Source organism: Homalodisca vitripennis, chromosome 3 (assembly GCF_021130785.1).
Source record: "Homalodisca vitripennis isolate AUS2020 chromosome 3, UT_GWSS_2.1, whole genome shotgun sequence".
Taxonomy (NCBI): domain Eukaryota; kingdom Metazoa; phylum Arthropoda; class Insecta; order Hemiptera; family Cicadellidae; genus Homalodisca; species Homalodisca vitripennis.
Window position 1 is genome coordinate 58,518,076 of NC_060209.1, and position 21,274 is coordinate 58,539,349.

At 32.5% G+C, this 21,274-nt stretch overlaps 1 protein-coding gene across 5 annotated transcripts in view; it reads right to left on the minus strand.

Annotated features, from left to right (window-relative positions):
* The window catches only part of LOC124356939 (protein numb), a 204,338-nt gene that overhangs the window by 115,427 nt on the left and 67,637 nt on the right, over positions 1–21,274 (minus strand). Inside the window, exons 1-2 of one of the 5 annotated variants that reach the window (XM_046808252.1) lie at positions 926–1,199; positions 88–250 (exon numbers count right to left, since the gene is read on the minus strand). The exons of 1 other annotated variant lie outside the window; for it this stretch is intronic. In XM_046808252.1, coding sequence (XP_046664208.1) covers positions 88–174 — 87 coding nt within the window. In that variant the 5' untranslated portion in view covers positions 175–250; positions 926–1,199. Of the gene's footprint in view, positions 1–87; positions 251–853; positions 1,200–21,274 lie in introns of those variants that run through there. 3 more of the 5 variants (XM_046808250.1, XM_046808251.1, XM_046808255.1) reach the window with 3 other exon arrangements.

Genomic DNA, 21,274 nt, shown 5'->3' on the forward strand with positions numbered 1-21,274 from the left:
TTTGAATTGTGTCGTCCAGTACTCCCCCATTAGTCACGAAAACTAATAACTCGTATTAAGAACCGTAATCGATGTAAGCCTACTCACCTTAGAGTGTCGACAGCTGGCATGACGTTTGAACGCCGTACTGGTAGATTTATCCAATGGTTCATGCGTCGAGTGAGTTCCACCCATTGCACTTAGATTGCACAAAATTAATCACAGAACCACTTCACTTCCGACAAGAAAATATTGTAAAGGACAATCACCTCTGAAATAAATAAAAGAAAATGTGTTTGTGTTAGATTTAGGCCACCTTATACGCCAATTCTTTTTTTTTAGTTCCTGTAGATTGCCTAGATTTTGAGAAGACAAACTTATATTGCTGTATTAACTTAACACTGACTCTACTAATAAAACTGTTACTCAATCCCTGAGAGGATTCAAGTGAACGTGGTAAATGTAGGAATCACATTCTAACGTGAATTTTAAACCATTGGTCTGGTTTCATTCTCTTTAATTGAGTATAACGGCAAGTATAACGACTAAATCTATAAAAGTACATTTGTTTGATAAACGTGACAAAATTATAATTTTATAGGTTAACCTATCGTTGTTTACAAAATGTACATTATTTGTAATTCAAATGTTTTAATTGAAATTATTTGATTAGTTGTATATGTTCACCGCTACTTTAACTGAAAGTTAATTATCGGTAAAAGGTTAGAAAGTATAAATTAACTAAACATAGTTCACTTATGTCAACACGGTCTTCTACACGTGAATCATGCTAGTTCGTTACAGAAACAAAACTATTACAACAATGTACACTATTATAAAGGAGATTTTCAAATCATTGTAACGTATTATGCACCTGAAACCACAGAAGGATATTCAGGTGTGGAGGTAAGCCTAACCTAACACAAACACTGGATTCATACGATACCTCGATGAATTTTCAACAACACAACACTGTAAACCACCACAAATAAGAATTCAACAACTTAAAACGACGCGAAACGAAAGAAAAACGAGAAAACGAAGAAGGGAGCGACAAAAAGCCGTTAGGACACACCGTCAGCTATCCGCCATGAGTTCGCAGCCGACGACTGAACGAAACGAAGCCGTATGATCGGCTGGTGGTCTAGCGACAGGGAGGGGGAAACGACACACCTTCGGCATTCCTACCTCTCTTTCTACACAACACGGCAGGCACGGGCATGGCGGCAGCGAGGAACGGCGCTGGTGCTACAAGGGCAGCTGTCAGCGATATAAATAATGTGATAAATGATGACGAAGACAGAATAGTTATTAGTTAAAGAAAGGACTTCAGGAAGGATAGAGTACGGTAGTTATATAGGCTATGAATAAGAAGATATGGTTACTGTCCAAATGTTCCTAGTTTTTACAGTAATAAGGTTATATTATGAATTAGTTTCAATCAAATTAATGTTAATACGAATATTTTAATTTTTAATTAAAAATTTGATGATACATTTTATTTCCAGCGTGATTGATTTTGTTTTGTTTTAGAATCAAGGGACCTTCGGTAGAAGATGAACATTAAAAGAAGCAAAATAGTTCCAGGTAACCTAAGTTCTAAACATTTTAGCGTCTATCTGACAGTTTTCCTTTGCCAAGTCTATAACTCTAAAACTGTTAGTTATAATGTTGCAATCACTCACACACAAGGCAGTGTTCCGCTTGTACCGAAGTTGTGACTACCTCTCGCGGAACACTCTGTATATTTTTAATTGTATTGGAGATTAAAGGCTGGATGAATATAACTAACGTTTAACGTGGTGTAGTAACATTGTTACTAACGTTTCTACTTGGCTCAATTAAATCACTATGAGCCGTGGTACAAGAGTCATGTGGAATATGAAAGTTGGTTTAATAATTATCGTAAGGAATATTGGTAAGGAAGATGGCAGCAATACTATTACTGAGTACGTACAAATTTACATACTAGACATTCTGAAAGGTATATTATATCAATCCGAATTCGGTTGTGTACCATATTTTTTAATTTATCATGATTTGTATCATAAATCAATAACAATAACTTTAACTGGAGTGGAAAGGTTTTATAAATTTAATGCAGGCCGATTTACTACTTGTAAAGAAAAATAAATATAGGTCAACCACTTCAAATCAAGTGTGACCTTGTGTTGACCTTCAAATACCTCAGATTTAGATGAGAAGTAATCTCGGTGATACTGTTATCAGATAACTTCAAGTAATTGTCTCTATCAAACTGCTGTATAAATATAAATTCAAGGATTAGAGGTTAAAATTGAAAGGAGAAAGAAAACGTTTACGGATGCATTACAGTGACAAAGTGTTTTATGTGACTAAAAGGAGACGGGTATGGGGGGGGGCTTATTCATTCATAATAAACTGAGGTCGAGTCTACCTCTCGAGTTGTCAGCTTGACGCGAGAACTATGAGACAATTTGAGGTCGAATATGAGGTCGCTACTTTGTAGATCTACGAAGAACAACATCAAACTGATGGCGTTGTCTTCTTCACTATCCTCGTAATTTATTCAAAGGTTTTAGTATCTCCAAAGAAGTCATTTATTCCAATAACTTGTGCGTACTACCATACATGAAAACATACGAGTCTAGTATTTCTTTATATACGGTACTAACAAGTAGTCCACATTTCTGTATACAATGTAGTAAAGAATGATATAAACTGCTTTCGAAACTGAAATCAAATGTATAAACACGTAATGCCTCGTTAAATTATGTACTTTATTTCTTCTACAATACATTGTGCTGTAAATTCCCCTAGCTGATAACCGCAGCTTCCCACGCTTTTCTTACTAATTAATAGGGCCGCGCTGTACCTAATGCTGTGCTTAAAGCACGTAACTATTCCAACTCTAAGCCCTCTTAGGGATGTTAAGAAAGTTGTACAATAACCTAGTTCCAAAAGCACTCCTGAATCATTGAGTTTTTAAAGTAAAATGAAATCTTGGTGTCATAAATCGAAGGCAATGCCGATTCATAAAGTACCTGCAAAATTACCTAAGTGTATACGAAAGGTTTAATGAGATTTGGTTCAGTAGATTGAGAAAAAAAATATTTCTACTGGAAATGTCATCGTCAGTGAAGCGGTGTTCTAAGGTTAGAATACAGAATAATCCTTTAGGATACAATCTGTGGTAAAATACAACATGGTATGACATACATTTCTGTAGTTTCTGAGATATCATTAGTTTCTATTACAACATTCAACTGCAGTGAGACTTTTTGCTGGGCATAGGTCCGTTTATTAGTGTATGTGTTACAAGTAAGAATAGTTGTGCAAATGTTCATATTATTTGTTTCTGTATTTTATTTCAGTCTGTTTCTAAAATCTTAGTAGATTCTATTAAAATTAAATATTAATGGATTGGAGTCCTGATGTCGTACAGTAAGACGTTTATTTTGAGAAAATTTCGGAAACTGAACATGGTGAATAAAATGAAGACGCTCTCCGCAGTTTGCAGATGATCCCACCTGTGTTGAAAATGAGTAAATATTTGACTGTTATCTTGACTGTTTTTCTACAACGTCGTTTTACTAACAGTTAAGAATAGGTTTTACGAAAACTTCACTAGTCATTTTTAATGACTGCACAATGTCTGGCTGACAGACTTCTAAACATTCTTGGTCCCCTGTAGAATTTACTGAAGTCCCTTCCATGTTTTATACTGAATGTAGTCTATACCATAGCAATATTTTACAGCTCGAATAACAGAAATGATAAATACAACGTTGTATACTCCTACTGAATTCTACGTGAATTATACCGAGACTAGGAAACTGTAGTAATATTTAAAACAAATCTGTGGTCACTCGAGGTACAGTTGGAACCTCACATGTGCCAAAGCGAGACTCGCAATATTAGCACCTCTTGATAGCCAAAGCGTTAACTACAATTTTAATTTCAAGTTACTTGTTATGTTTATTATTTAAAAAAACCCTAAATTTCTGAATAAGACTATATTTACAGTGCGTGAATTCGTTAGTAGGCATATACACGGCTATCAAGAATTGGCGTTATCTTTGGGCCAGTTCTATGGTTTAAAATAATGTCCATCTAAAGCACCTCTAATTCAAAATTATCTTTAGACAGCTTCTAAAATAGCGTCAAACTCGACCATTTGTTTATCAACATCTTTTTAGGGCCACTTTAAACGGGAGCGCTTCTTCATGAGCGTTATCTTCGGATCGCTTCTATAATAGCGACAAACCCGATCACTTGGTTATCAACATCATCTTAGGGCCACTTTAAACGGGGGCGCTTCTTCATGAGAGTCACCTTAGGACCGCTTCTATAATAGCGACAAACCCGATCACTTGCTTATCAACATCATCTTAGGGCCACTTTAAACGGGAGCGCGTCTTCATGAGCGTCATCTTAGGACCGCTTCTATAATAGCGACAAACCCGATCACTTGCTTATCAACATCATCTTAGGGCCACTTTAACGGGAACGCTTCTTCATGAGTGTCATCCTTGAACCGCTACCATAATAGCGAAAATCACGAACACTTGCTTATAAAAATAATTTTAGGGCCACTTTAAACGGGAGCGCTTTTTCATGAGCGTCATCCTTGAACCGCTACCATAATAGCGAAAATCACGAACACTTGCTTATAAACATAATTTTAGGGCCACTTTAAACAGGAGCGCTTCTTCATGAGCGTCATCTTTGGACCGTTCCTATAATAGCGACAAACCCGACCACTTGCTTATCACCATCATCTTAGGACCACTTTAAAACGGGAGCGTTTTTTTCATGAGTATAATCTTAGGACCGTTCTATAATAGTGTCAAATTGAACTACATATTTATTACTATCGTCTTTAGACAGTCTCTTTATTATGAAACTGGACTAATTCTTATCAGCGTCAGTTTTAGGCCGCTTCTTTAACAACGTGGACCACTTTTATAATGGCGTAAAACCGAAATGCTTCTTTATTTCATGCTGTATCGAGTAAATTACATTAAAAACATAAAACCAATATTTAATACATTTTATTGTTTTGTATTAACAAAACAAAACAATAAAATGTATTAAATATTGGTTTTATGTTTTTAATGTAATTTAACAGTGACCAATACAAGCTCCATCTACAGCACTGTATCGAGTAGTTAATAGCCGCTAACAATAAAAATCGAGTTAGCTCAATAATTTGTGAACTCTCAACGTCTTGTCAACTCACGTACTTATGCAGTTATTGTTACGTCAGGTCGCAGAGTTTTATTCATCGTACTCTAAGGTCGCTTTGGAACGAATTTCAAGAGGGTTACATCATAAAGGCTCGATTTAATTTTGTTCCTTTACGGACGTGTCTTTAGTTGACAGCAGTCGTGCCACAGTCACAGCACCGTGTTCTGTCGCATATTTGCAGATTCGAACCAAATGTTGGTTTGTTGACTGGTTTCCATTCATTTTGATTCTGTACTTTGGTTCACTATTCGATACGACATTCATGGTATACTTAATGGAAATGGCAACAATGCCAGAATACTCCAAATAATCATGTAATAACACGATACTTATCTATGGTTAACAGAAAGTAGGTAAATTGTCGAATAACGCTCATCAAATACGAAACTTGTCAGTAAAAAAAGCGTGTTAATTAGTTATAAAAACACAATTGAATAAATAAAAATATTTAAAAGTAATATCCTACCCCTAAATCACCAGTTAAACTACCTTTATCGAAGTTACCTGTGCTAAAGCTCCATTATTTTTTCACAAGTTCTGGAATTCGTTGCCGTTGAACACACAGGTAGCCTCCAGCTGCTGGCTTTTATATTATTGAACACTAAACAAGCCGTGGTCATTTGTCGGCAATGTCCAGCGGTTTAATGATCCTTTATTCACAACGTGTACAATCATGCTGTACAAACGAAATGGTCACAATTGAATCTATATGGACTGTAGCACGCTAACAATTTAAATTGTCGAATAATGTTCGTCAAATACGAAACTCCTCAGAAAAATCAGTTATCAAAACACAAATAAAAATAATTAGAAGTAATATTCCACACCTATATCACCAGATAAACTACCTTTATCGAAGTTATCTGCGCTAAAGCTCCATTATTTTTTCACACGTTCTGGAATTCGTTGCCGTTGAACATACAGGTAGCCTCCAGCTGCTGGCTTTTATATTATTGAACACTAAACAAGCCGTGGCCATTTGTCGGCAATGTCCAGCGGTTTAATGATCCTTTATTCACAACGTGTACAATAATGCTGTACAAACCGAAGGATTACAATTTAATCTATATAGACCGTACGATATAGTAGTAATACCATGTTCATTTGGAATTTCTACGAGCAAAATGAATTTTACTTTACTTACATAAGTACATTCTATATTTTGACATGAAGCATGCACTACCACAAACAAACTTTTTGTTTTATTTGTATGCAACTGATTTTTTACTGTTAAATGTAAAAATCGTCCCAACTATAAAATGTTTCACTTTGTTTTAATTTTAATTTAAAAGTTTTATGTTTTATTGCCTTGTCTCATATTAAAAACATATTTATTTGCAAAACTTTGCGCTAAATATATTTTTATTTATTTCAATAAAAGACGTATGTGTACGTGTTTCATATACTATACTTAAGTAATAATTTCAAATATTACATTATGGCCGTATATTGATAAAAATTATAGTGATGTAAATCATTACATACCATTAAAATAAATAATGTGTTGGTTAAACTTGGATATAGTTCCAAAACGCAGAGTACGTTGGAATTACATTATATAATTACAGTGATATGTTTGATATATGGGCGTGTATCATTAATATAACATGAATTACTAACATATGCTAAATCACAAATTGTTGAAATTTCATGTACAAAACACTAATTTTTCTTAACTCCTCTATGTACAATTGGTTAAAATTACAATTTCTTGTTTCAATTTTAGACAACTAATTTCAAAATGACTTTGGATCAGAGTATTTTTAACTTATTAGAAATAAAATGAAATTCATTTTTGATTATGAATAAATAATTTATTCAAATATAAATTTAAATTGAGTAGTGCTTTATTTAAAAATGGAAGCGGCAACATTGTGTAAATGTAAAAACTGATCTGTAAGTCGGCTGTACTGTATTTTGATTGTAGGCCAATAAAAACTTCGTGAACTTTTACGACCGTACTTTTAATCGTAAAATTACGAGCGATGTTTTGTTTTAAAGATATAATTAATACGTACCAAAAATTTTTTTAAAGTTTTTTCGATATACTTAAACGTTAGTTATCAAAAATGTTGTAACTTTTGTTTACTTCATCGTTTAAATTTAAAAAACTATACACACTTGGCGTACAGTTTATATCTTGAAAATGATACATCTCCCGTAACGCTACGATAAGGGAGTAAATTGTTTGAGGTTTAACTTGTTCTTACGGGGTAAGAGTGAAAATCGTTTCATTACTGCAGAAGAGTAATATTGTAATCCTTGAATAGTATTCCTCTGAATAAAATATAAATGATGCAAATCGTAATGAATGCACATTTTAAATTTACATTGACGCCTGTCTTCATTCTGCCCGCAACAAGCAGACAGTTCTGTCGTTATTTTACGTCATCAGAATTGTAGGCTCTGGAAGAAACAAAAAGGGAGTTTAAATTCTTGTCTCGTCGCTATGCATGTTGTTTACAATCCTGAGTTTACGTTGTATCTAAGAATAAGCCCGTTTACATACCGTGGATACATAGTCACTCTGTAATGTAAGTAGATTTTTTAACTTGTCTTTTGTCTTTACGTATTATCCAAATTGCTCACAATGTGTTCTTACACCGGAAAAAAATATATCTTCTACCTTCCCTATAATCTAAATACGTTATTTTACTGGAAATCTGTCTATTGTTTAATGTCTTTAAGACATTAGTATTAAAACACCTACTAAGCTATAAGCATTATTTTTAGGAGTTGTTTCGGACTTCGGAATTTTCCGTTTGTGATTGTTAATACGTGATGTTACCTATTGAACGTGACTTTGTATTGACTTATCAATACAAAAATTACTAATCAGTAATTTATAAGTATTCACATAGGCGTATCTAGGATGATAAAATTGAGGGGCGGTACCACTACCAGGGAATCTGAGAATTTTCCGTACCTCTCAGTCAAGTTGGGATTCGGGAGCATTCCCCTGGTATATGTTTAAATGCTAAGTTTGACAGAATCTCAAATGTATTATTATTAATTTAGGGTTTTCTAAAACGCTATTTGAAAGGGTTTTTCAGAAGCTCTGCAAAGGGCTATATCTTAAGGAACTACAAGTCATACCCTCTACCTCTTACTTTAAATTTATAGATTATAAAATAGGGTTCTAGAATACATTTATTTTACTTCCAAGATATTAGAATTTATGTTTATAATCTAAATAATATGTATTGTACCAACAATTTAATACCATACCATCCGTAATAAAGACATAATGGGATACAAACTGACATATTTGTTTATAGAGGATATGTTATATGTGGACGCACGGCGATGAACAAACGTAGACATAAGTTAGAAATTATTTAAAATGAACGATACTTAGTTTGTTTCATTATCTAATATCGAGCTTTCACACAAAAATAACGACAGAAACATGTGCTAGCGAACGGTAAATAACCATCGTAATAACAAACGAACATACACGAGTATAAATCGACGAAAATAAATCTATTTTCTTCGACATTTTAATGTTATTATGACAAAGACTCTATTTATATATTAGGATTTCTTTTTGGATACAGTTACAGACAAACTATTACAAGCAACGACCTTGGATCTGCCTGAGGAGGCACGGTATAGGCAACATTGTTATTCTTGCACATGAAAAGTTTCCATCACAGACTTTCCAATCACCTTTAAACACCATTCCAACAGAATGTTCCTTTAAAGTCACAAAGTAATATTAGTGTAAAATAAATAAGGCAAAATACTTTAATCATTAAATTAATGAATAACGGAAAAGAGGTTCAAGATGATTACCCTATATTTTACAGATTAATGGCTCATCAGAATTGAAGAATTATTACAAATTAAAGAAGTATGAAGATAAGTATCTATTGCTAGAGCAAATCCAGCCATGCCAGGGACTCGAATGTTGCCGGTGACAATTATCAATTTTAAAGTATAATTTCTCAGCGAGGTGAATGATTGAAACCCAACGGGAATATCATATGCGATCCCAAGAAAAAAAAAGTTATTAAATACAAACTACAAGGATAACATTTCTACATTAAATTATAAATTGTCATCTTCCTGTAAACAGGTCATGTCTTACCGATTGATGTTCAATCGAAATATGTAAACTTTCTTATTATTAATACATAGAATTCTATTTACTTCCAACAAAATTCGGTTATCTGAATCTCTGAATGGATTCAGATCTCTTAAACAGAGAATTACATATAACTTACTTTTTCTTCAATCTTGACGAACACATTTTGTAGCCACCCACTATCTTAACTTTCTTGTTCAACTCCTCTGTCACTTTGAGTGCCTTCCCAGCTAATTTGAAATTTAGTAAATCTACCTCTCTGTGAGGAACTTGCATACTTCTGCATAACGAACAATCTACTGCCATGACTGTATTTGAATAAATTATTTATGGTCATTACTCTACTATACTGCTTTCTGAAACCAACAATATATGTTATTATTAATTAGGTTTGTATCATAATCTCTTCATAATTTCCGCTGTTTCATTATTTTTTCAAAAAGCAGTGGTTTCTGTTGAGACAAATGAGCACTAGTTTACTCTCTTTCTCGATTTAATTAAGAGTTTTGGTGTTTGTGACCGCAAGATTCTCAGGGTTAGAGATTACTACATAACTTCCGATGTATCCAAATTTCACCACTAAAGGACTGTAAGATAACTACAGTTTGGTCAACCATAATTACACGTTTTGATGAACAACTAATTTTCATATGTCTAAAAATTTTAGTAGAACCAATTTTAGTAGAAGTGTAACAGCTACAGCGAGCGAAATGTAATAACTTTTAAGGAATAAAAGACTTTACTATAGTACAATCAGTAAATTAATAATGTTTTATTTTTCGGTACTGTTACTACTATATGTAGATGCAGATGAACTTGTCATTCAAAAAAGTTACTAAACACCTATTTTGTGTACTGTTTTTCAGTTGTTATAGTTTACACATTAAAACAAAAATTAAACTGAACTTTGTGACATGGTTCTACTACGAGTATACTTTCAGTTTAACGCAAGTTAAAAATATATATCATGAATACTTATATCACTAGGTGGGTCACACAACTCCAAAACTCCCTCCTGAATACGCATATGAGTATTTAGTATAGCGATAAAAACTATATTCGATTAATTTTTGGGAACAAACTTTATAAAGTGTATTAAACAATCAATTTGTATACGTTTCCAAGAATGAAGATAAGGCATTTAACGAGTAAAGTCAGTTTTAATGATAGTCTACTGGGTCGAATAAAAAAGCAAATTATTATCTATTTAATTTATTTTATTCCCTGGAATAAAAAATTTTGATTTTGAAATTGTGACGTTTTATTTATCTTATTATGTATATCACTTATAGAGAATGATGTTCGTAACAGAAAATAATTCAAATAAATACTTAATACAAACTTGAAATTAAGAACAATATAATACTACAATTAATATCAACGAATTAAATAAACAATTATTTGTTCTTATGGACAGTAATAAGATCTAAACTTTACGAGTCGATAACGCGATCAAATCTATAAAAAAATGTAAAACAGCGCAATAGAGTAGTCGCGGGTTAGGCGGGTGGTTGAGAGGGGGAGGGGGTGCATCAATCATGTTCACCACGTAAACGTTCAGCAGACACCGCTTTGTCCTACGGAAATAGGAAAACATCTGAAGAACGCCTTCTCATTTCCCGCTGGGAAATGAAGAATCCTCCCGTGGCACGTTTGCCAATCAAATAGTTGAATAACTATTTTATCTTTGTATTTTATTGATCGGAGTCTCCATTGGTTTGAAACTCACAGCTCACAATCGCTTGTTGATTCAAGTTTTCAACATTTATCTCTCCTTCGGACTCCAATTCGTACATATTTCGTTTTTATATAAATTTCTACATCTCAAGTGTACATTTAAAAAATAAATATTTTATAAATACTTTATTTTTCAACATTTACATTCATGTTTACAAATAAGTGAAAAAACTTAGGAAGTCACTGACCAAAAACAAGTAACTGGTCAGTGTAACAGATACACAATACACAAATACACAGTTTATAGCTTGCTCTCACATAAAAAAATAAAAGGTCAACAGACTGCTCTCCGTGATGTCTGCACAAGACTACAAAAAAACTACTACCAAAATAAATACATATAGCCGACGTTTATACAATATAGAGTGACTAGGAACTAATTAGACAAGAATAAAAAACAATAAAAAATAAAAAAGTATATATACTTATTTTCATAAGATACACCCACGTACACGTAAACACATCTACATATGTGAATGGTTTGAGTCAATACATATTGGCAAGCAATTTTTATTTTCACATTGTACTATATACTACACAAAATTTGATATGCACATTTTTCGAACATCATAAATATTAATTATACAAAGATTTCGAATAAAATACGAAAACATTAATTAGCTATAACTTATTCTTAAATTCAAAACTTTAATGCTATTACAATTTCAAACTTTTATATTTCAAATTAAATGCTAAAAGACATTTATCTTATGTTAGTTAATGAAATTTATACATGTAACACTTATTATGTAAAACGTATGTGGATAACTAATTCTTTCATATTATAAGACTGTCCATAACATATGTAATAGATATCTCAGGTTTCGTTTTACTTTTAGATTATTTTATTTTATACATTAGTATTGAAAATCAAATAAGACTACATAAAATTGTAACGTGATAAAAAATATAATTTAATTATCAATCTTCAATAAAACAGTGATATATTAATTTATTGTAAGTAGCTTCATATCTGATGTCAGGAAACAGTGTTAGATTTATGTAGCGCCTTCAATATACGTGTAGGCAACATTGTGACTATTTATTGTCACAAAACTGTGTCGACTGCGCTGAAGGCGCGAACCAAAATCATTCCACGCCACGCATTTTTACTAAACCACAAAACGTACACATAGATAGACTACTTATGGACGCACATTCACAAATGCTAGAAACATATTAAATCGCAAACACAAGTTTGAATCTTATAACCAGTAGGTAATTTCACACTCCCACTCATTCAGATAAAGTTTTTTCATTTGTGAATGATGAAAGAAAATTTTTACGTTCTCCTCCTCCTTGAAGAAAACCATTTAGAGTGAGGTAATAAACTATAACAACATCCGTATCAATTCAATATTGATCTTTAAACCACATAGTAGGCTATATCAATTAATTGTTTATACTAGCATATCAACTGTTTACATAAGCATATATAATTGTTTTAAGAACCTTATATATCGATTGTTTAAACGCGCTAGTATACCTCCTCTCCACACAACCCCCGCTAATAGCCTAATATAGCCCACACAAGTTTGTAGTTCTCTCACTTTAAAATCTAGTCTGTGACAGGTTAAAATTTCAACACTAGAGTAACTATTGTACTAAGCCCTAATTTGAGCTAACTAAGAAAGCAAGAACGTAACCAGGATATAATTGGAAGGGGGGTGGGGGTAAAGACAACTGATATTTTTCCAAAGGGGACAAAAAGTAAGGCCCCATTTTATTCCTTAAAAAGTTCTTGACCCATAACTATTTTGAGAACGATCTTTCAGCAGTACATGTCAGTAATACTGAACTATTTAAATAATAATAATCGTTAACTAAAAAAGTAATTCAAACAATTGAAAATTTAGGGGTGGTCCGGACACCTTGGACCCCCTCGCTGGCTACGACGTTATAAGAAAGAGGTAAGTTACTGCTCTTAAACCGTACGCGAATCAAGGAGGTATAACAATAACAGAATGACCAGTTTCAACTGCTTGTAAAATTGTATTAATAGTTCTTTTCATTACCATTTCTGCTCACAAATAGTTTCAGACTGGATAAGTTTGTTGAAAATGGTTTTAGAGGTTACTTTTCAAAAATATTAGAAAAAAATCGACTTTCAGCTTTTTTTCTATATTGTAGCACAAAATCTACTCCTGAAAATGAATATGGTTTATGTTTCTATGGTTTCGGGAAGTGTGAAAAATAAATCGATATGTTAGACTAATTTCAAAGCTTTTAGCAGTTGAGGAAGCCTTTTTAGTGAAGTGTGTACTGTGCTTCACATTTTTTGTTGTTCACCTTCATACATACATTAGTCAAATAAAATAAAATCTTTTTTTATAAGTTGGCTAACCTGCTGCAGTTGCATTTTAGCCAGTAAACAGATGCAGATGTTTACTGTCAGCACATCTACATTATTATACAGGCTATCTGTGCTTTACAAGAAATAAACTGTGAGTGTTTTGTTTATAGTAATTACTTTTATTTATTTAGCAATTATTGCTAATACTGTGATGTCAAGACCTCAGAGAGTAGTTGTGAAAATAATTCAGTGGACAATGAAGCTTGGTCCTGTTTAAGTTGAATGTTACAAACAATTTAGCGATGATTGCTAAGATTATATTGTTAAGATAGATTTAAAATATTCTAAATGAAATAGCCATTTGTAAAACATGTTACGGAAACTTGACAATAAGGCAAAAGAAAATGGTAGGTCTTGCTGACAATTTAGAATTTGAGTGTGTTGGCTGCGAGCAAATAGTGATTAGTCCAAACTGTGAGTATATAGATGTAAACACATGATTGAATGAAAACAAAGATGTTTTATATGACGTAAATGTTCGCTTAGTTTATTGTCTCAGACCTATAGTATAGGTAAGGGTAAGGCGGCAGCTGATGTGATGTGTGTTGTAATGAACCTCAGTCCACCTCCTTCCAAATACTTCGTGCATAAACAGTCCTTAACTTCCATGGCAGAAACTGTTTGTAGAGATTCAATGAAAGATGCAGTAGAGAATTCTGTAGCTATACATGAACATTCTGGAGATGTCACAGTTGCTCTCGACGGCTCGTCGCAAAAACGGGCCCACGTGTCCTTGAATGGTATCGTTTCTCTTACCTCACTAGATTTAGGGCAGGTATTAGATGTTGCAGTTTTGTCTAAGTTTTGCTCTTGTCCTGACAAACTAAAAAAGCAGCATCTAAACATTTGTTTGGCAAACATTTTTGGAAGCTGTGGCATAATGGAAGTTACTGGTGCAGTGAACATGTTTAGTCAATCAGTACCTAACTATGATGCCCGTTATTTAGAATATTTATTTGATGGTGATTCAAAAGCGTACGCTGAAGTTATTAGGCCTTATTTATGGTGGTGATGTTGAAATTAGTAAAATTGAATTTGTTGGTCACATTCAGAAATATTTAAGACCGAACATTTTGAAACAAGAACAACCGTTACTACCAGACGGAAGTCAAGTTGACGCAAAACACGGACTAACAAGTAGTACGGCATTCCTTCAGATAAAAGAATATTATAAACTAGCCATATTGAGAAACTCATCTTCTGCCAAAGACATGCAAGCTGCAGTCTGGGCTGAGTATTTTCATTATCGTCATCGAATGAGAGACCAAGAAAAAAGTGACGCTTCATATAAAACCAGTGTGGTAAGCTCTTTTAGACCCAGTCTTACTTAAAAAATGTGTCAAAGGCAACACTCAGAACGTAAACGCGTCATTAAACAAGTTTATCTGGACTTTTGTACCAGATAAAATTGTTTAGTGATTCGTTTACGATAATAAGAGCTTTGATACAATTAATAAAAAGATGTTCGGAGTGTATGAAGCAATCACCTACTTTACTTGGATGGAAATATTGGATAAAGCAAATTGTTTGAGAAACGCAACCTTACGCCTGGAAAGCAGTTTATTTGTTGGAAAGCTAGGCCGGAAGCGAATCGCAAAAGCTGAAAATTTAAAGATGAGCTTCATAAGAAAGTAAGAGAGGCATTGCATAAATCAAAGAGAAAATTTGAGGATTATGAAAAGGAGGAAAGGGATAACCCATCATACGCTCCTCGTATGTATTAGAAGGTAAAAACATTAAAGCACCTAACATTTTTTAATTTCAACGTGTTTTTTTTCTTTATATGCTGTTTTCCGAGAGTTTAGTTTTGCGACACTTATGTGCCATTTTCTCAGGAACGAGTGAATATATCTTAGCGTTCTCTCTTTTAATGTTCAAATGAAAGTATTCTATAATTTGTATAAAACTAATAGCTTTTTTAAACATTAACTAACAATTTTTAAGCAAAAAATGTATTACTTTAAAAAATGTTCTATAAATTTGAAAATCGCCTTATGATTGTATTTTTCATTCCAGTTGTAGTGAGTGCCGATACAAAGTTAAAAAAATCAGATATCTTTAATAGTTTCTGAGAAAAAGGTACATAAGTTAACATGAGCGAGATTGGACAAAAGTAACCCTCTTATCAATTCAAGAGCATGGAAGTATGTTTTGATTTGTATAAAGTTAGATTTTAGATTCCGAAACGTTATGAATTATCTTTCTTAGTTTGTAGCGAGTGTTCACGTAATCTTCGCCCCACAATTATAGAATTAAAATGTAGTCCAAAATTCACACCGTTTTCTCTCTAAAAACAATTTATAAAAAACCCTTCCTTTTGAAAGAAGGAAAGTTTAAGCAGCGTTTTATTCCAACGAAAGTTTAGTTTGACAAATAGTTTAGTATACTTAAATTAAATTTCACAAAATTCTAAAAGTAAAAGTTAAATAGCTAAGTTTTTCTATGAAAGGGAAGTCACTATTGTTATCCAAGTTGTGTTAAATTCCCTATCACGAGCCCTTAAATTTAACAAGATGGTGTTGTAGTTTCGAAATTTTACTTCGTATCCGATTCACGCAGTAAAACACGATTATATGGAGTAAAACATTTAAAAACTCAAAATAAGCGTCAACATTCATGTGGCTTATTTGATTACCTAGACTGAGAAAAATTATGGTATATGGAACTGGAAAAATTTATTGATCCTTCATGAAAAAAGAGGGTATGTAACGCAACGGTAACTACTTTTCGACTTGCAAGATAATATGTAGAAGGCTGCACTTTGTTTTGTAATCCATCCAATTTTCGATGGAATATTTCTAGTGAAATTGCAAACTACAAATGGTTCTATTTTAAAATATAAGCATGATATGTGTTGAAAGTATAAATTAAGTTACGTAAATATTTGATGAATAGTTTTGTAACAATTTGCATACAACATACGACAAATACTGACTGGCAAACTGTAAAACTAGAGTAGGACTCAGGTTACACTCAAGTACGGCGGTGGCTCTCTTAAGTTGCTCTCTTCTCTCGCGTCTCATGAGTGTTGACTGCGGTAAAAATAAGCCGAATAGTCCAGTGCTGGGGTAGATAGAGATACAACTCAATGCAATATTTTGTAACACGAAACATGTTACTATCTTACACAATGGAATGGCTGTAACGCACTTCAATGAATGTATCTAATATTTATCTACTGGAAAGGATATAATGCGAGAATGCAGTTTTTGCTAAATAATGTTACTTCAATAATCAGTCGATAAACATAACTGTGAGCAACATACATGGGAATATACATGAGGTTCATCATATTCCGGACCACATTGTATGAGAAACAACAATAATGATGGTTTATCGCCTACAATACAACACTAATAGAATGTTTTATCATTGTATCAATATTGCATTATGTTAATGTAGGCTCTCTCTATGCCGTACTAAAAACAAATAAACTCCCATATCCTACAATACAAACATTAGATAATTTATATTTTGATTTGCTACAGAATTTATAACCTAAAACAACTGTGTCAACAAAACAATATACCATATTATAAAGTTATACATATGAATTATGCTATCAACCGAATTATTTAATAGTTTTAACCCTTTCCTGCCCATAGGCTCCGTATGGATTCAGTTTCTTTCTGATTTTCTAGAGCTAACATCTGAAATCTTACAGATCTTAAACTCTGGGGACGGGTAAATTTGATGTTTGGGTGGGAAAATGATTTTTTTCATGTTGGCAGACCTGTAAATTCTCAAAAGAAATGGTTTTGTTCAGCTGAACTCACAGCTACTACATCAACTGCTGGATTCATAATTTTCAGAGATAAGTTAGTATTATTTACTATTGTTATGGAAACTGGGAAAAATTATTATGATGTTGCCTGGGTTTTCACAAATGTATTTACTTACATAAAATTAAGATAAGTGGTGTAATCTTTTGTAAAACACCCAAAGTATAATTGAATCCTTATGGATTCAATAGGCATGACAAGTTCATTGTTTTATGGTAGTGAAGTTCTTCCTATGCCTGTAAGTGCCATATGGATTCAGTTATTTTGTTCAAACGTCATGGTTCCTGCTGTACCTGTAGGTGCCATATGGATTCAATTTGATTTACCTGTGACTAGTGTGTAACTGTGTATATTGCAATTTGTAATAATTTTGACCAGTATTGTAAATAATACATTGTTCATGAAAATACAAAATGTTATTGTTATTATTCTCCTATGTATCTAAAAGTTTATTTATTTATTTTTTGTAAATTAGTGCCATATGGCACCTATGGGCAAATAATTGTGTAGTGACAAAGTAGGCCTAATTGATATTGGATACTTGTGTTCCTATAGAATCCATATGGACACAGTTTCCTAATTGTTTAAATTGTAATGGATTTTCAAAATAATTAATGAAAAGTGTTTATTCAAAGTATAAATAAAAGCATTTTTACAGAAAATTATTTTTTTTTTCTTACTTTTTCATAATTTGGGCATGAAAGGGTTCAGAAACTTCAAACTTAAAATTACGTTTCTGTTAGACAGGTTATGCATACAAACAAATTTCTTAAATAATACATGAAGGTATTCCTGTCATTAATATGTATAAATAAGTAAAAATTTAATTTGATTATTTAAACGGTCAATGATAACCCTAGGACTATTTTCGTCCTAACAATCTCTCAATTGAATTTACATGTCACAAAAAGGATTAAAACTATTATTGAATAGCTTTCGAGTTTGCTTCTTACGAACGCAAAGTATACGGGTTTAATTTAATATGTAGTAGAAAAGTATTTATTGTTCCTTACTAAAAAAACTAATATTTTGTTCGCATATTCTATGTATATGTTTATAAAAATTTAAGGTAAAAATTAAGATTATGGTTTAAATTAATGAATTAGTAATGAAATATGTATAAGAAAGGTTGAGGCATTTTATATTACTACAAATGAGTTAAGAACTAAATCTAATTCTTTATTATACATACACAATAGCCTACATATCAACTTACGTACTCAACATGCACGGCTACAGTAACGCACCTAGAACAATATAAGCAACATTACAAAGATAGAAATAACAGCAACTATTAATGAACATCACTTTTTCGTAACCATTATTAGAAATTGTATATTATGAGATGTTCTAGAGCTGCTAAATATGATTAAGCTAGCTAATATGATTAAAGTATTGTTTGTTATGAGTTGTAAGCTATCTTAAAAAGCCATACTCTACTTATAGTCCGGTACACAAAGTCTAGTACTTCGATAAATCGGCAGAATAAGAATTTTCTTTGAGAAGATTCTCAAAAGGTGGTTATTTTGGTGGATATCGAATGAGAAGTCAGTGAAAGAGCTAAAATTACCAAAGATGAATGTTAGAGATAAATAATGTTTATCAACTAGTTAAAATATTGAAAAAACCTAAGGGAGAACATTTCAGTTCCAATATTTCGTTACCTGAAGATTAATTACGTGGATATTAACGTCTTGGTAACCATAATACAATTACAACTTTACGTAATTAAATAAGTCACAACAGCATTTACAATAACATCAAGTTTGATTAAATTCAGCCGATCTCTTACACATTTGAAAATACTACAAATTTTATAAATTAAGTTACAAACAAATTACTGTAATTTAAATATTAAGATGGTAAATCCTTAAAATAGGTGGCCACTATGACAAACGCAATCGTTAAATTCGTAAACAGTCGCTACAGACTTGTTTTTACAAGTCATTCGTGACATGAGAAATTGATTTAGGACTTTTAGAAAATATATGATTGATAAATTTACTAATACACGCTTATTATTGTATAGGTAGTTTACAAACAGAAATTGAAGTTTAATTTACTGTCGTTCTCAAGTAATACAAAAGCAGGAAATTGAATAAACCAATAAACAAGAAAATGAAGTTATAAAAACACGGCTTCATTTAGAAAATAACGGCCCAGGCTCAAACGTCTTCATTTAGAGACGTCCTCGTCTTCGTGGCGGGTGAATTTTAATCAAGCGTTTGCAGACTGCCACTGACACCCCTCCCTCCCCCACCAATCAACTCGTAACCTCTCGTTAGGCGTGGTGAAGCAAATGTGCGTCATTAGGTAACCGAGGTAAGGTAATATAAATTGGTCCAGGTTGACATGCAAAGTAGCGATATGGTTCGAGGTGGATTATTAAATCATCAGTATTAGCCTAATTAGACCATTAGGTGTAGTCTATAGCTTCACTCACCATATACTATTTGGAATCATTTACGTTGGAGACAGTTATGAGCCTGATACAGTGGAAAGTGTTTTTATTAGCGATATAACTACGACATAACTAACACTAATTACTACGTAATAAAATATAATTTGTAATATAGAAATAGTATAGATGATACGGCTCCGAATTATTTATAAAACAACGATAAATATGTAAAATTAAAAACTAAAACGTATCAAACAGAATGCGTTAAGAAAAGATTGAAAATGCCTCAATCATACTTTAAACGAAGCAATCTAATGTCAAATGAACCCTTGATTAATGACGTATCGTGAAATGCGCACTCGCATAGTTCCCACGTGACCAATTAATTAGCGAGTCAGCGTTTGCTAGCGTAGGCATATACAATAATTAATTACTTATTGTGCAGTGCACAGAATATGGAAATAACTGATAGATTAGCGACAGGGTGGCTCAACCTCAAGGCATTTCCCGGCAAAATTGCAGAGTGGCGTTAAGTTATTGGCGGGCGGCTCATTCCTACATAATGCAATCAGATATTGGGCGGATTACGTTGTATGATTTATTAAGACAACTAAACCAAGCAGGTATTTAGCTGCATTGTAAACAGATATTACGTAAAGTGTCTAGATGCAACGCAGGAACTGTATTCCTATGAATTTTTCTTCATACGACTTGGTTATTATCTGGAGTTTAGATATTGACGATGGTGGCGTACCTAGTAATTACATTTTGGAGACTCTGACCAGTTACATTCTCTTGCTTCATCGATTATGGAAAGGACCAAACAGTATGTAATATAGCGACCTCCTCATTTTTTTTTTATATAATCTATTAAAGGCCCAACACATTTTAGAAATTGTTATTTAAATAGTACGAGGAGAATACAAAGGAGTATACAATAACATTTCATCACAAACACACAAAAATAGTGATTTATTTATTTTAACATACTCGGACCAGAATCAGGATATTGATCACCATCGAACAGGGATTGCAAGGGCAAACAGTATACAGCAATTTAGCAATTCGCAGTCATTTCGCATAACACCACACTATGATAGTGAAAAAATATAATTACCACAAATTATTGAACATAAATTACATTTATAATAGAATGTCAACTAAAACCCTTTTAAGAATTATTTTATTTCCAGACACGAGTTTCGGTATTAAACCATCACCGGTGTGAACACAACCTCTAAATAAATAATAAACAATAAACAACTAAATGTACTCATGGGGACCATTTAAACAGATGTTAAAATTATATTATCATAGTTGTAATTTTGAATAATATTCTGTATTGAATACTTTAATTTTTTCAAAGATGGGGTATGTCTTTTTTTAGATTGCTATTTAAAATGTTGTGAGGATCTTTGTTGTATTTGAGATGGATAATTAATTCTTCTTTCGTGTTTAACTTTTCTCTTTTCCTTCGATATCCAAAATGTCCATATTCTTTTCAATATTTGTGTAGTTATGGTCGGTTTCTAATGAATGTTCATTAGAACATTAGAACCACGTGTCTGGAAATAAAATAATTTTTAAAGGGTTGTAGTTGACTATTCATTATTCTAATATAATGATAACCCTGTAATGTGGAGTTAATAACGTAACATTTATAAATTAATGTATCAAAAAAATATCTCTAATAATTGTCAAGTTCA